The sequence below is a fragment of the Monodelphis domestica genome, chromosome 2, assembly GCF_027887165.1.
Source record: "Monodelphis domestica isolate mMonDom1 chromosome 2, mMonDom1.pri, whole genome shotgun sequence".
Taxonomy (NCBI): Eukaryota; Metazoa; Chordata; class Mammalia; order Didelphimorphia; family Didelphidae; genus Monodelphis; species Monodelphis domestica.
This window is the reverse complement of record NC_077228.1, coordinates 65,767,917-65,784,367: the sequence shown is the minus strand read 5'-3', so window position 1 is coordinate 65,784,367 and position 16,451 is coordinate 65,767,917. Positions and strand designations below refer to the sequence as shown.

At 36.0% G+C, this 16,451-nt stretch overlaps 1 protein-coding gene across 5 annotated transcripts in view; it reads right to left on the bottom strand.

The window, feature by feature from the left end:
* The window catches only part of MROH9 (maestro heat like repeat family member 9), a 101,512-nt gene that overhangs the window by 26,221 nt on the left and 58,840 nt on the right, over positions 1-16,451 (bottom strand). For 3 of the 5 annotated variants that reach the window (XM_007480760.3, XM_007480762.3, XM_007480761.3), the window contains exons 17-20: positions 8,764-8,916; positions 7,936-8,052; positions 6,395-6,497; positions 3,611-3,673 (exon numbers count right to left, since the gene is read on the bottom strand). In XM_007480760.3, the coding sequence (XP_007480822.1) occupies positions 3,611-3,673; positions 6,395-6,497; positions 7,936-8,052; positions 8,764-8,916 (436 nt within the window). The remainder of the gene's footprint in view (positions 1-3,610; positions 3,674-6,394; positions 6,498-7,935; positions 8,053-8,763; positions 8,917-16,451) is intronic. The other 2 variants (XM_007480763.3, XM_007480764.3) reach the window with 1 other exon arrangement.

Sequence of the window (16,451 nt, the reverse complement as noted above, 5' to 3'; positions counted from 1 at the left end):
TTAAGAGTATACAGATAAAGTCAAATTCTTGGGTATAAGGGAAAGATCTAATACTCCTCCCTCACCTATTGTGTTGAGAGTCATGTTAGGAATCTGGCTGACTGGGATCCCAGGGTCAAGGATGCAACCACTACAGAGGACCTTGGTACCACCACAGAAAGCTCAGGGCTCTGACCAGGAAGTTGGCAGGGAGGCGGCTGGCATAAAGGAGTAGAAAGGAGGACTGAGGATAACCACCTTCAGCCTCCGCACCTTCACTTTCTCCTTCAGCCTCTGTTGGCAGTTGGGGAAGATCTTGCCTCAGGGGACATTAATACAACTGGTTAGCTCCATCATCATAATCCAGTTAATCAGTTGAGCAGAGAAGAAGCCCCCTTAAGGGCAGAAAACTCATAGATCCAGCAAATAAACAAAAGAGAAAGAATATAACAATAAGGGGGGAGGGAGGAGGAAAAATATGAGTAAACAACAGAAAAAGAAAAAAGAAATTGCAATTGACAGCTTCTATTCAGGTAATGAACAAAGAACACATGGAACAGAGGAGGACCAAAGAAAACCAAGTAAAAACTCAGGAACTCCAGCAAATTGGACACAGACTCTGGAAGAACTCAAAACAATTCAAAAAACAATTATGGAAGGTTGAAGAAAATTGGGGAAATAAACTTAAAAATAAAAATAAGTCATCTGGAAACAGAGGCACATGAACTAAAACAAAAAAATGTTTTAAAAGTCAGAATTGACCAGCTTGAAAATGAGGCAAAGAAGTTAAAAGATAAAAACAATGGCCTACAAAGAAAAATAGATTAAAAGTAAAAGGAGGTTAAAAATGTCAGGGGTCAAATTCAGTCTTTAAAAATTAGAATCAAACAATTAGAAGAGAATGATTTCACAAGGCAGCAAGAATATATAAAACAAAATAAAAAGAATGAAAAATTTGAGGAAAATATGAAACACCTCATTGATGAAACAACAAACCTAGAAAATAGATCCAGGAAAGACAATTTTAGAATTAATGGACAGCCAGAAAATCATTACCAAAGAAAAAGCCTGAACATCATTCTACAAGAAATTATCCAAGAAAACTGCCCTGATATTCTTGAACAAGAGGGTAAAGTAGAGTTTGGAAGACTCTACAGATCACCTCCTGCAAAACCATTCACATAATTGACCATACCAATAACCAAGCCAACAGAAATCACTTGATTATCTCCATAGATGCAGAAAAAGCCTTTGACAAACTACAATACTCATTCCCATTGAAAACATTAGAAAGTATAGGAATAGATGGGCCTTTCCCAAAAATAATAAACAGTATATATTTGAAACCATCAGCAAGCATCATCTACAATGGGGATAAGTTAGACACCTTCCCAATTAGATCAGGAATGAAGCAAGGATGCACATTATCACCTCTATAATTTAATATTGTCCTAAAAATGCTGGTGATAGCAAGTAGAGAAGAAAAAGAAATTGAAGGGATTAAAGTAGGCAAGGAGGAGACTAAACTACCACTATTCGCAGATGATATGATGTTCTACTTAAATGAACCTAGAGAATCAACTAAAAAGCTAGTGGAAATAATCAACAACTTTAGCAAAGTTGCAGGATACAAAATAAACCCATAAAAATCATCAGCATTTCTATATATTTCCAACACAACTCAGCAGGAAGAGTCAGAAAGAGAAATTCCATTTAAAATTACCCTAGACAATATAAAATATTTAGGAATCTATTTGCCAAGACAAACACAGGAATTATATGACCATAACTACAAAACACTTTCCACACAATTAAAAATAGAACTAAATGATTGGAAAAACATTAATTGCTAATGGGTAGAATAAGCTAATATAATAAAAATCACAATCCTAGCCAAATTAATTGACTAGTGCCATGCCTATCAAACTACCAAAAAACTTTTTTTATAGAATTAGGAAAAATTATAACAAAGTTCATTTGGAAGAATAAAAGATCAAGAATATCAAGGGAACTAATAAAAAAAAATGTGAAGGATGGGGACCTAGAAATACCAGACCTTAAACTATACTATAAAGCAGTGGTCTTCAAAACAATATCGTACTGGCTAAGAGACAGAAGAGAGTATCAATGGAATAGACTTGGGGTAAATGACCTCAGCAAAATAATGTACAGTAAACCCAAAGATCCCAGCTTTGGGGACAAAAACCCACTATTTGACAAAAACTGCTTGGAAAATTTGGAAAACCATATGGGAAAGATTAGGTTTAGATCAATACCTCACACCCTACACCAAGATGAATTCAGAATGGGTGAATGACTTAAATATAAAGAGGGAAATTATATGTAAATTACGTGAACCTAGAATAGTTTACCTGTCATATTTATGGGAAAGGAAAGATTTTAAGATCAAGCAAGAGACAGAGAATATTACAAAATGTAAAATGAATAATTTTGATTACATTAAATCAAAAAGGGTTTTTTACAAACAAAACCAATGCAACCAAAATTGGAAGGGAAGTAACAAACTGGGGAAAAATCTTTATAACAAAAACCTCTGACAAAGGTCTAATTTCTCAGATTTATAAGGAACTAAGTCTATCATACAAAAAATCAACCCATTTTGCAATTGATAAAAGGTCAAGGGACATGAATAGGCAGTTTTCAGATAAAGAAATAAAAATTATCAATAAATGCATGAAAAATGTTCTAAATCTCTTATAATTAGAGAAACACAAATTAAAAACACCTCTGAGGTACCACCTCATGCCTAGCAGATGGCCAGTATTAAAGAAAATAATAAATGTTGGAGGGGATGTGGCAAAATTGGGACATTAATGCATTCTGGTGGAGTTGTGAATTGATCCAACCATTCTGGAAGGCAATTTGGAACTATGACCAAAGGGCTTTAAAAGATTGCCTGCCCTTTCATCCATCAATACCATTGATGGGTTTGTCCACAAAGAGATAATGAGGAAAAAGACTTGTACAAAAATATTTATAGATGCACTCCTTGTGGTGGCAAAAAACTGTAAAGTGAGGGGGTGTCCCTCAACTGGGGAATGGCTGAACAAATTATAGTGCCTGATGGAATATTATTGTGCTAAAAGGAATAATGAACTAGAGGAATTCCATGTGAACTGGAAAGACCTCCAGGAATTGATGCAGAGTGAAAGGAGCAGAATCAGGAGAATGTTGTATACAGAGATGGATACACTGTGGCACAATCGAACATAATGAAACTTCTCTACTAGTAGCAATGCAATGATCCAGAACAATTCTGAGGGACTTATGAGAAAGAACGCTATCTACATCCGGAGAAAGAACTGTGGGAGTAGAAATGCAGAAGAAAAGCATATGACTGATCACATGATTTGATGAATATATGATTGGGGATTTTGACTTTAAGTGATCACTTTATTGCAAATATGAATAATATGAAAATAAGTTTTGAGCAATGATACATGTATAACCCAGTGGAATTGCTTGTCAGCTCCGGGAGGGGGTAGGTAAGAGAGGAGGGAAAGAACATTAATCATGCAACCATAGAAAAAATATTCAAAATCAATTAATTAATTGATTAATGAGAAAATTAAATTTAAAAGTATACCAATCTGCAAAATTCATATCTTACCATCAATCATGTTCCAAATTTCATTCTTAACAAGTACATTACTCCCCATTTTAGCCATGTATCCTAAAAAAAAATTCAAAATGAAAAGTTATCAGTCAAAACATGAAAGTCAAAACATGCAGTACTGATTACCTAAGCTTTAGCTTTCAGCAAAACCAAATACCTTTAACCAGTCATTTATCAAGAGCCTATAATATATCAAGCAATAATTGAAACATTGCATATACAGAAAAAGGCAAAAGACAGTTTTCTGTCCTTCAGAAAGGACATAAGAAAGACAATATGCAAGCAACTATGTACACACAAGATAGACATAGTATGAGATAAATAGAAAATAACTAACAGAAAGAAGGCCCCAGAATTAAATGGGATTGAATTAGACTTCCTATACAAGTTCCAATTTCACTAGCAATAAGGGAAGCCAGGGAAGGTAGGAGGTGAAGGTTGGGTGGAAGAGCATAAGATGCATAAAAGATAGACAATGAAAACGCCCAGATTTGAGAGAGAGATTATCTTTTTAAAGAATTAACTAGGGGGTCAGTGTCACTGGAGCAAAGAGCATATGGGCGAGGGGGTGTAAAGAGTAGAAATACTGGGCTGGAAAGGTGAATGGGAAGATGGACTCCTTTACTGGTTTTGAATACCCAACAGAGGATTTTGTATTAATTCTGGAGGTAATGAGGAAGAGGTGATAGAATTTAAAAAGTAAGAGAGGAGAACTTGACCTTTAAGAAAAGCATTCTGGTGACTGATTGGAGACTCAGAGTAGGAAGAGACTTAGAGCAGGCAGACCAACCAGACCCTATTGCAATAGACCAGGTATGAGAAGATGACTATGCCAAGGTATCAGTGACATCAGAGGAGAGAGGGGGACATATTTGAGAGATGTTACAAAGATAAAATCAATAGGTCTTGGTAGAAGATTGGATATGAAGAGTGAGAGAGCCTGAGATTCACATCACTTAGCATGTGAACTTAAGAGGAAGGCTAATTAAGAAAAGATTATGAACTTACTTTTGGATACATTGAATTTAAGATAGCTGTAGGATATCCAGTTTTATATATCTTATAGTATTTGGAGATTTGAATTTAGAGGTCAGCTGAGAAATTAGGTGTGGAAAGTAGTTTTGGGAATCATCAGCATAGAGATGCTAATTAAATCCTTGGGAGTTGATGAGATCACCGAGTAAGATAGAGGGAGAAGAGAGGAGGACCCAGGCTAGATCATTTGTGTAGGATATCTAAGGTCAGTGATTATGATTTGCATAAAGATTCAGCAAAGCCATCAGAGAAGGAGTAGTCAGAGAGGTAGAACCATGAACAAGAGAAGAGTTTATCATGGAGAAGAGGGTAATCAATAATGTCAAAGGCTACAGAGAGGTCAAGAAGGGTAAGATTTGAGAAGAGGCCAATTGGGAAATTAAGAGATCATTAGTGACTCTGGAGAGAGCAATTTTGGTTGAATGATGAAATTGAAAGCCAGACTGTTGAGAAAAGAATGAAAGAGGAGGAAGTGAGAGTTACTATTATGAACAGCCTTCTGAAGAGTTTATAGTCGCAAAAGGCAAGAGATGTATGGAATAATAGTAGGGATGACTGAATCAATTGAAGGTTTCTCAGGATGGGTGGTGGTGGAATGTTTGTAGGCAGTAGGAAAGTAGCCAGTAGATTTGGAGAGATTGAATGTGAAAGATAGTTATTATAGAGAGGGAAATTTGTTGGAAAAGATGGAGTGGAATGGGACCACTTATGAACTTAATAGAATTGACCTTGGAAAGGAAAAGGGTCAACTCATCAAGTGAGACAGAAGTAGAGGAGGAGAAAGCAATAGAAGACATCTATGTAGTGGGAGATAATGAGAGGAGAAGGAGCCCTTAAGTATTTGCCTTAATTTTTTTTAACAAAATATAAGCCACAATCCCCAGCTGAGAGGGTAGTTGGAAGGGAGGTTGAGAAGTAATGAAAAAGTTTAGAGGAGGTGCTGTTGGAAGATGGTATGCCAATTAGGAAGGTCTAAAGAGATCTCACAGCGCTGAAGGACAAGTTGAAGTTATGTGGATGAGTTAAGGAGAAGGGAGAGAGAAAGGAAAGAAGGAAGAAAGGAAATTAAGAAGGAAGGAAGGAGAGAAGGAAGGATGGAATGAAGGAAAGAATTCTAGCGAAATCTTAGTTTGGATTAGGTTCAGGATGCCCGTGGAACATCAAAGTTTCAATGTTCCAGTAATGTTCTCCAATTGATAATTGAAGATAAAAGTTGGGAGCTCAAAAGAGAGGTACTGGTTGGAGATATTAAAATGGGGAGTCTTTTATATAGAAATAATCACCAAATCACAATTTTTAAGTTGTGGACAACCAATTGGCTTAGCACACTATAGCTCAGAACTCCCAAATTCAAGGGATTCACCAACAAGAAACCAGTTGTTACTTTTTCAAGGTGACGTAGGACTTGGAGCAGCAGAGCTGGGATTTCAACCCAGATCCTCTCTGACTCCAAATTCAGTACTCTTACCATAGCACAGAAGACAGAAACTTGCTGAATACTTACCTAAGGACTTCAGGAAGAGAGTGATAAGCCATCAAATAGAAAAAAGAGGAATTACAAGGGTAGAAAAACCAAGGGAGTGTGGTATTTCAGAAACCATGAATTTCTCAATAGGGAGGGCGGTACATGAGAAAACCCAACAAATGTCACCCCTAATAGTCTTTTGGGCTTTTTTGGACCTGTTTTAAAGAGATAAAGATGACAGGAAGTGATGATTGACCCCTTGGATTGTTGTTTTTTACCTAAAAAAATGATTGCTGCTTTCCTTAGAAAACCCCTATCACTCTTTAGAAATCCTAAGGTTGTAAAAATAATATCTGAAATGAAGCTTCCAAAATTGTTGTACTGAAAAAAAAAAAGAAAAACAACTTCAAGTTAGTGAAAAATATCCCCCCTTCCTCCCTTTGAGTGGTTTCTAGATAAAATCTTCAAATATAAGAATCCTGGATTTGAAATTAATGTTCAAGTCCCAGTCTCACTTATGAACTATGTATTATCCTCACAACCCTCTGGACCTCTCTTTCCTCATCTGTAAGGCGTAATAACATTTATTTCACCCAATTCAAAGAACTATTGTGAAGAGCAAATGAAATAATGTATGAAAAATATTTTGAAGGTACAAAACCCTCTTTTTTGAAATAATATTATTATGATATGATATTATAATATTATAATGTAACATTGTAATATGATTACATTATAATAATAATGAAAGCTAACATTGTTTTTGTTCTTATCTCCACTGATCCCCATCACTATTTTGTAACATAGTTGTTAATATTATCATCTCCATTTTACATTCAAGGAAACAGGTTGAGAGAGTTTTAGTGACTTGTTTAGGATTTCAGGGTTAGTAAGTATCAAGGCTGAATTTGAATCTAAGATTCTTCAATGACTAAATCAGTACTGTATACATTAAACTAAGTATAAAATATATCCATTATGCAAACTAGAACAGTATAAAAACAAAGGGCTTTTTTTTTTTACCTTTACCTTCCATTTTAGACTCAATACTATATATTGGTTCTAAGTCAGAAAAGTGGTAAGGGCTAGTCAATGGGGATTAAGTGACTTGCCCAGGGTCATACACCTATGAATGTCTGAGGTCAGATCCTCCCATCTCTGACATGGGCCTTTTCTTACCTTATTCTATTATTTTTATAAAACCTTTACCATCTGCCTTAGAATCAATACTATGTATTGGTTTTAAGGCAGAAGAACAGTAGGGGCTAAGCAATGGGGGTTAAGTGACTTGTCCAAGCTGTCACACAGCTAGGAAGTGACTGAGGCCAAATTTAAAACAAGGCCCTTTTCTAAACATGAACCTCATTCTATTTTGCCTTCCCATTTGATGCTGCAGGTCAACTTCTGTGTTGTAGTTTTAAGTCTATCATTTAGCTTTCTTACCCCCAAACATTTTCCCTATACCCTCAATGCCCCTTTCCTTTATTCTCCACCCTCAAGGATTGGCGATAGCTGTACTTGCCTATATTATAGCTGTTGCAAAATGTTTCCTCACTCTTCTATTCTCTAGCTAAAACACCAAACAGAAAGATAATAGATGGGATACACAGCCTGCATGCCAATGGAGAAAAGGTGAGGAGAGATCTATTCGAGTTTCCTTTTATAATCTTGGCAATGATCACTCACAAACAATTTTTCCTGTACTTTGCTTCCCAAAGACTTGCCTTCCTTTCCATTTTCACACATTTCATCTCCCAGCCTCCAAATTTAGTCTCGAGCCCCTGTGGCAGCTAAAACCCAAAGGGTGAACTTAACTTACAAGGCAGTTGCAGATGTTGAGCACAACTATCTCATAATTGTATAGATTGTCTTGGAGCAAAGGGATAACTTTCCACTTAAAATAGGGAGCACAGATGTTCAATGTATATTTACATGCCTGTGAGGCAGAGGGAGAAAAAGCCAGTGAGATATTCCATTATGTATTCAAAGTCCCCCTAAATGTATTCCCCCCTCCACCATTCTGCTCTTCCTTTCATTGAATAAAATCAGCAATTTCTTACTCTTGGAAGAACTCTCGTAAAAGAACCAACGACTCATTAGGAGCCTCTAACCTTTTTAGAATTAATCCGGTTGGGTATGGTGGTACCCAGTGGCTAATTGGGAGGCTAAGATTGGCGAATCTCTTGAGCTTGGAAGCTGAACTGGAACCTGCTAAGTCAATTGGTTGTCCACAACTAAATTTCGTATCGAAATAGTAAGCCCTCAGGAGCAGGGAAGAGGGACATGGGGTTTGGGCACCAAGCTGCTCATGGAAGGCTCATATTGGAAAAACAGAGCAGGTCAAAACTCTTCAGCAGGTTAATAGTGGGATTAAGCCTGTGGATGGCTACTGTACTTGCAGCCTAGATGAGATTGGGAGATCTAGACTCAAAATCAACAAATAAAAGAATCCTTATAATCATTTCTGGACCAGTGTCTTAGCTTTTATGAGCTTAGTCAGATGCCTAGCAGTGAAAGCCTTGCTGGGAAGGCTTAGACTAGCTTTTTAAGGCTTCTCTATATTTCAATTCTTCCATCTAGAGGGAGCCAGGAAGAAGGTTTCCCAAGCAAGGTGCTTTCCACAAAGACTATGGATTGTTGGACTTACTTTAACTACCCTGAGCTCTGAATCTTCCAAGAACAGGAGTAAAGGCACCAAACATTTGATAACAGCAGGCTTCAGCATCCACGTATATTGTTTCATATCCTTTAGTAAATCACCAAAATGTCTAAAGGCCATAGCTCGAATGCTTGCTGTTTCCTGTGAAGAACAAGCACAAGATTTCAATCGAGACATACTTTTACGGGCTCTGCCTTAAGCAAGGCTAGGCAATGGGGGTTAAGTGACTTGCCCAGGGTCACCCAGCTGAGAAGTGTCTGAGGCCAGATTTGAACCCAGGACCTCCTATCTCTAGGCCTGGCTCTCAATCTACTGAGCTACCCAGCTGTCCCCTTAACTACTTGTTTTTTAAAAGGCTTTTCTTCACATCCCCTTAATTAATCAATAAAATTAACCTTTTTTTCCTTTTTTAAAAATACACATTTTAATAGTTGTTTTTTGACATTTTGTGATCTGGTTCTCTCCCTCCCTCCAATCCCTCTTCTCTCCCCAAGACAGCAGGTACTAGGATACAGTTTGTACATGTGTTTTCATATAATACATATTTTTATTTTCATCATGTGGTGAAAGAAGACACATTATTTATATTTAAGAATAAAATCTTAGTGTTGTTTGTGTAAAACCTTTTACATTTAATATAGTGAATGTTACTTTATATCTCAAACTGTATTATCAAGTGGCAACCATCAAAACAATCTGGTTACTGGCTTAGAAATAGAGTACTGGATCAGTGGAATATAGTAGTGCTAAATAACCATAGTAACCTAGTGTTTGACAAACCCCCAAATCCAAACTTTTGGAAGAAAAATTCACTATTCAACAAAAACTGCTGGTAAAACTAGAAAACAGTATGGCAGGGACTAGGCACAGACCGACACCTCATACCATATGCCAAGATAAAGTCAAAATGGATACATGATTTTGAAATAAAGGGTGATACCATAAACAAATTAGGGGAACATGAAATCATTTATCTGTCTGACCTGTGGATAAGGGAAGAATTTATGCCCAAGTTAACCATTTTTTTCTTTATTCTTTTTTTTCCCTTGAGTATAAACTACCATCTTGTCAGCTCATCCTAGGACAAATTCAAGTCCTTGAATGGGGATTCTTAACCTTTTTGTGTGGTTTGGATTCCATTAGAAATTAGTCTATTTAGGCCTATGGAACTACTACTTGAAATAATTATTTAATTCATAAAATAAAATACATAAGATTGCAAAGGAAGCTAGTTATATGGAACTTATGAAAAATTTTTTAAGTTTACAGGACACCAAGTTATAGAACCCCTACCATACTTATATTTGTCACTTCTCATTTGCATTTAAAAGAACAGTTATTCAAACTTATGTTATGTTTTAAGGTTCCCTGAGGACTTTCTGATAACAATCCTATGATATAGGAAGTATAAATATTGTTATCTTTAAATTATAGATAAGGAAAATGGGAGAGGTTAAGTAATTTATCCAGTGTCACACAGTTATAAGTCTCTGAAAAAGGGTTTAAACTCAGGTATTGTGATTCCATAACCAGCAATCTTTCCATTATGATATGCTGCCTCTCAATATGATTTGATTTTTTAAAAAGTTCTATTGATGTTTTTTGTTGTTATAATGGACTCATTTTTAAAATTTGTATTTTTCCTTATTGTAAGGCATGTTTTCTTTTCTACTTTATTTTTAAATAATATTTTATTTGTTAATAATAACGTAAACATTTTTAACATTTATTTTGTGAAATTTGGAATTATAAAGTTTCTCTCTCCCTTCCTCCCTTCCTGCATCCCTGAGATGGCAAGCAATTTGATATAGGTTATACATGTGAAATCATGCAAAACATATTTCCATATTAATTATGAGAAAAATGAAGAAAGTGAAAATGGATGCTTTAATCTATATTCATATTATGTCAGTTCTTTCTCTGGAGGTGGATAGCATTTTTTTTTTATCATTTGTTATTTGGGATTGTCTTGAATCATTATATTGCTGAGAAAAGCTGACATTCACAGTTGAGGGTACAATCTTACTATTACTATATACAGATTTCTCCTGGTTTTGCTCATTTCACTTTGCAGCAATTTATATAAAACCTTTCTGATTTTTCTGAAAGCACCCTACTAATCATATCATATAGCACAGTGGTATTCTGTCACAATCATATACCTTGTTCAGTCATTTCCCAATTGATGGACATCCCCATAATTTCCAGTTCTTTGCCACCACCATGAAAAAAAAAGCTGCTATATTTTTCCACATGTAAGCACTTTCCTTTGTATTTTAGCCTCTTTGGGATACAGGCATAATAGTTGTATTGCTGGGTCAAGAGTATGCAGTTTTATAATCCTTGGGGTATGGTTTCAAATTCACAACTCCACCAGCAGTGCATTATTGTCCCAATTTTCCTAATTCCTCTCCAAAGTTTATTATTTTAATTTTCTGTCATATTAGCAAATATGCTATCTGTGAAGTGGCACATCAGGGTTGTTTTAATTTGCATTTATCCATTAAATAGTGATTTAGAGCATTTTTATATGACTATAGAGAGCTTTGGTTTCTTGATCTGAAATGTGCCTTTTCATATCCTTTGATTATTTATTAATAGGGGGATGAATTTTATTCTCATAAATTTGACTTAGTTTTTTATATAGTTGAGAAATTAGGTCCTTATAAGAGACATTTGCAATAAAAGGGTTTTTTCCTCCAGCCTTTTGCTTTTCTTCTAATTTTCACTGCCTTGGTTTTGTTTGTTCAAAACTTTCTTAATTTAATAAAATCAAAATTATCTATCTTATATTTTCTAATACTCTTTGTCTCTTCTTTGCCCATAAATTCTTTCCTTAACTATAGATTATAAAAGTAAGCTATTCCATGTTCCCCTAATTTATATAAACTCTTTTTCTAAATCATGTACCCATTTTGACTTCATGTTTGTATAATGCAGGAGATGCCAGTCGATAATTAGTTTCTGTCAAACTATTTTCCAGTTTTCTGAGTAATTTTTCTTAAGTAGTGAGTTCTCTTAAATGCTTTGATCTTGTGTTTATAAAACACTAGATTTACTACAGTCATTTACTACTGTGTATTACGTACCTAATCTATTCCACTCATTCACTCACTACTCTACTGTTTTGACAATACCAGATTGTTTTGATGATCAGCACTTAAAAAAAAAAACACACAATTTGAGATTCAGTAGAGTTAGATTACCTTCCATCATATTTTTTTTTGTAAATCCCTTTGAAATTCTTGAATTTTTGTTCTTCTGGATAAATTGTATTATTTTTTTCTAGCTCTACAAAATAATTTTTGGTAGTTTGATTGGTATGGCAATGAATATATACATTTACTTGGTGGAGCTATCATTTTTATTATATTGGCTTGGCCTACCCATGATCAATTAATATTTTCCCAGTTTTTTAGATTGGCCTTTATTTTATGAAAAGCATTTTGTGATTGTGTTCATATAGTTCATGGATTTGTCTTGGCAGATAGACTCCCAAGTATATTATATTTTCTGCAATGATTTTTAGCATAATTTCTCTTCCTATCTCTTCCTGCCCAGTGATTCTAAAAGCTGATCTTTGAAGACTTTCCTTGTAAATCAGATATCCATAATGATTTAGTTTTTCTGTTACATAGTTGACTCAAATTGACCATGATGATTTCCTTTGGAGTCATGGAACATTTAATAGAAGATTCCCAAGTTGGGCATTTATAATCCTTTGACATAGGAGACCTAGACTCAACACTATTTTTAAAATGAAGCATCTCTTTTGGACTTAAGCATTACTTCTAATCTTTCCATAAAGAAGCCTGCAGGCTCTGCCCATCATTTCTTCAATAAAAAAATCGATTCTTCAGTGGGAGTTCTACAAATTAGTTTCCTGTCACCACTTCCTGCTTTCATTAGATCAGAAAGCCTAGAATAATCAAATGGATCTAACAATTTATGAAACAACTCCCAAGTAGTTTCACATTGTTTAACTCTTCTTAACTTTATAATTCTCTGAATCTTTCACACTACTATTTGATGCTTTAATGACTTTAGTTTTATTTAAAAAAAACAGGAAAAATTTAAAAATCCTGGACATCAAGTACCCACATATAACAAAATGTGGTGCTTGGTTGTGATCCATGTATAAGGTAGTTAGTTAAATAAACCCACCCATTTCTACTGTTCACTGCTACTTATTTGTTCATTGCTTCATTTAGTATCTCTCTGAGTTCATGAAGTTTCTAATGGGTATAGATAACTAAGATTTCTAACACTGAAGGAATTCTGTCTCTACGTAGCCTACTCTTTCCCTCAGCCTGAGTTGAGGAAAATCTCTTCTCCCTGTTGGGCTGACCTTCCTTCTCCCAACTACTAACCACTTACTTAAACAAGCTTGGACACAAGTTATTATATATTGCCAAACACTTAAAAAGCAACTTCAAATAAAAATAAACATTGAAGCGAAAAGGATTCTACCTCCAAACCATGTTGTCTAGGGTTGAGGGTAGGTTAAAGTGGCTTTACCACTTCCCCCTCCACCACTGGTGGATGAAGAAATGGAAAGTAAAATAATTGGATGGAAAAGGGGGACTCTGATTTTACTTAGGCAATATTTCAGGAAAGTATATGAGACAAGAGGTACTATTAACTAGGTTCTGGTAGTTTCATCAACCTCAATGTTTTGGTTCATCTGATCATGTTTCCCATCACCCTTCTTCTCTATGCAGGCTTTACAACAATGCAAAATTGCTTTCCTCACTTTCTCTCTTACATATGAACTCTCATTCTGCCGCCCCCCCTCTATGCATAGACACAGACACACACACACACACACACACACACACACACGCACATGCACACGCACACACACACACCATCTCTTAAGAAACAGTGGAGTTGATAGAATTCTTCCTTTCTCCATTTTTCTGTGACTACCACATCTCATCACCAGTATTTTGAAATAAGAAAATTACTTCTAAGGTCAAAAGCTTTGGAAACAGAGAACTCTAGGTAAAATGTTGTGTACTTACACACTGATATATAGGTGCTACAATGTCTTAAGGTTTACAGAGTGCTTGACCTATATGATTTCATTTTATCTTCCTGAGAATCCTAGGATGTAGGAATGCATCCTCATAATCAATCAATAATTAGACACTTATTAAGCTCCAGGCACTATGCTAAGTGTTTGAGATATAAAAGAGGCAGAAGACAGCTTTTCCCTCAAGAATATCAAAGTCTAATGTGACATGCAAACAGATATATCTAAAGCAAGTTAAATATAGGAAAAATGGGAAATAATTAACAGAGGGAAAGAATTGGAAGTAAGAGGGGTTGGGAAAGACTTCCTGTAGAAGGTCGGATTTTAGTTGGATCTTAAAGGAAGATAAGTAGTAGTCAGAGCAGAGGAGAAAGAACATTCTAGTCATGGGAGGCAACCAGAGAGACTGTCAAGAGCCAAGAGATGTATTTTGTTCATGGAACATCCAGGAGGACAGTATTACTGGACTGAAGAGTATGTGTTGGAGAGGAAGGTATAAGGAAAGACAGGAGGAGACTAGTTTATGAATGCTTTTGAATGCCAGAGTTTTTTATTTGCTCTTAGAGGCAATAGGAAACCATTAGAGTTTATTGGGTGACATGATCAAGCCTGTGTTTTAGGAAAATAATTTCAATAGTTAGTAGATTGGAGATAGGCAGATCCACCAATGGGATATTGTAGTAATTGAGGTGTAGATAATGAGAGCCTTTACTAGAATGGTGGAATGTTCAAGGAGAGAAGAGGATATGTTCAAGAGATGTTATAAAGGTGAAATCTTCAGATCTTGGCAACTGGTTGAATATGGGGGGTGAGAGTGTGGAGTTAAGGATGACTCCCAGGTGAAAGCCTGATGGACTGGGAGGAGGGTTTTGCCCTCTACAATAATAAGAAGGGTAATAGTGGAAGGAGGGGTTAGAGAGAAAGATGATGAATTCTGCTTTGGATATACAGAGTTAAAGATGTTGATTGGACCTCCAATTTGAGAGGTCTGAAAGGCAGGTAGAGATGTAAAATTGGAGATCAGCAAAGAGAATGAGGCAGGATAGGTTGATTTGAAAATCATTCACCTAAAGTTAGTAATTAAATCCATGTAGCTTATGAGATCTCCAAGTGAAGTAGTATGGAAAGAGAAGAGAAGCTAGGATATACCCCTGAGGGATACCTCTGATTAGAGATTGTGATTCTGAGGAAGATTCAACAAAAGAGAAGAGAAATGGGTATCTAGGTAGGATGAAAATCAAGAAAGAGTGGTATCACAACAAACTTGCAAGGTATTATTATTCAAATTTTACAGTTGAGAGAAACTGAGGCAATCAAAAGTTAAGTGAATCGCCCAGGGTCATGTTCCCAGTAAGTGTATGAGTCTGGATTTGGACTCAGTTCTTTCTGGCCTCAGGCCTAATGTCCTATTTTCTGCTCCACAGAGATGGGGCAATGTCTCCAAGGGGAGTGACTATATTCATAGAGTATTTATTACTGTTTTCCAAACACTGATGAGCTCACCTGAGCTCTTTACATCACTCTGCATCCTGCAAGGTCCTTATCTCACTTTCCATTTCTGAACATTGTTTTTGTCACCCAGGTTATGTTGGTGTATCCCACTTTAAGAAAAGCTGGCATGAAAATTTATACTTATAAAATAGTTACATTCGAAAGTAACTCTTTCATAGAAAAGAATTACCTGCTTTACTGAAGAGTCCTCTAGATAATTCTTTTAAGTAGTAAGTACCTAGAGGGCTTTGAGGTGAAGTTATCATTCATTAAAAATTCTATGCCAAGGGGGCAGTTATGTGGCTTAGTGGATTGAGAGCCAGGGCTAGAGATGGGGAGTGTTGGGTTCAAATCTGGCCTCAGACACTTCCTAGCTGTGTGACCCTGGGCAAGTTACTTAATTCCTATTACCTAGCCCTTACTGCTCTTCTGCCTTGGAACCAGTACACAGTATTGATTCTAAGACAAAAAGGGCTTAAAAAATTCAATAACATGCCAACCCTTCAACCAAGAGACAATTGCATGAAATGAGGCAGTTAAGATGCAGAGATGAAGGGGGCAGTTATTTGGCTTAGTGGATTGAGAGCCAGGGCTAGAGATGGGAGGTCCTAGGTTCAAATCTGGTCTCAGACACTTCTCAGCTGTGTGACCCTGGGCAAGTCACTTGACCCACATTGCCTAGCCCTTACTGCTTACTTCTGCCTTGGAATATACGGTATTGATTCCAAGACAGAAGGTAAGGGTTTAAAAAAAAAGATGCAGAGATGAAAAGTCCTTCAAAGGGGGACAGCTCTGCATAATGAAAAGAATGCTTGTTCCACAGACCTGGGTTCTGACCCTATATTTAGCTCTGTGATTTTAGGTGACTCACTAAACTTTATGAGTCTCAGTTTCCCTATCTATAAAATGAGTGGATAAGACCAGATGATGTTTAAGGTCTCTTCCATCTCTATAATTCCAGAAGTCTGCATTACTCTTACCCTAAAATAAAAAAAGTGGAATACTTAGGTTGTTCATTTTGTTGGGTTGCTTAATTCAAACATATATACTTTGCTGAATAATACTCTGAAATCCTTGAGTTGAAACTTCCTCTAGAAGAATTTTGGAATGTAATGCTATAAGATTGTATGAATAATCCTTGCATTATAGC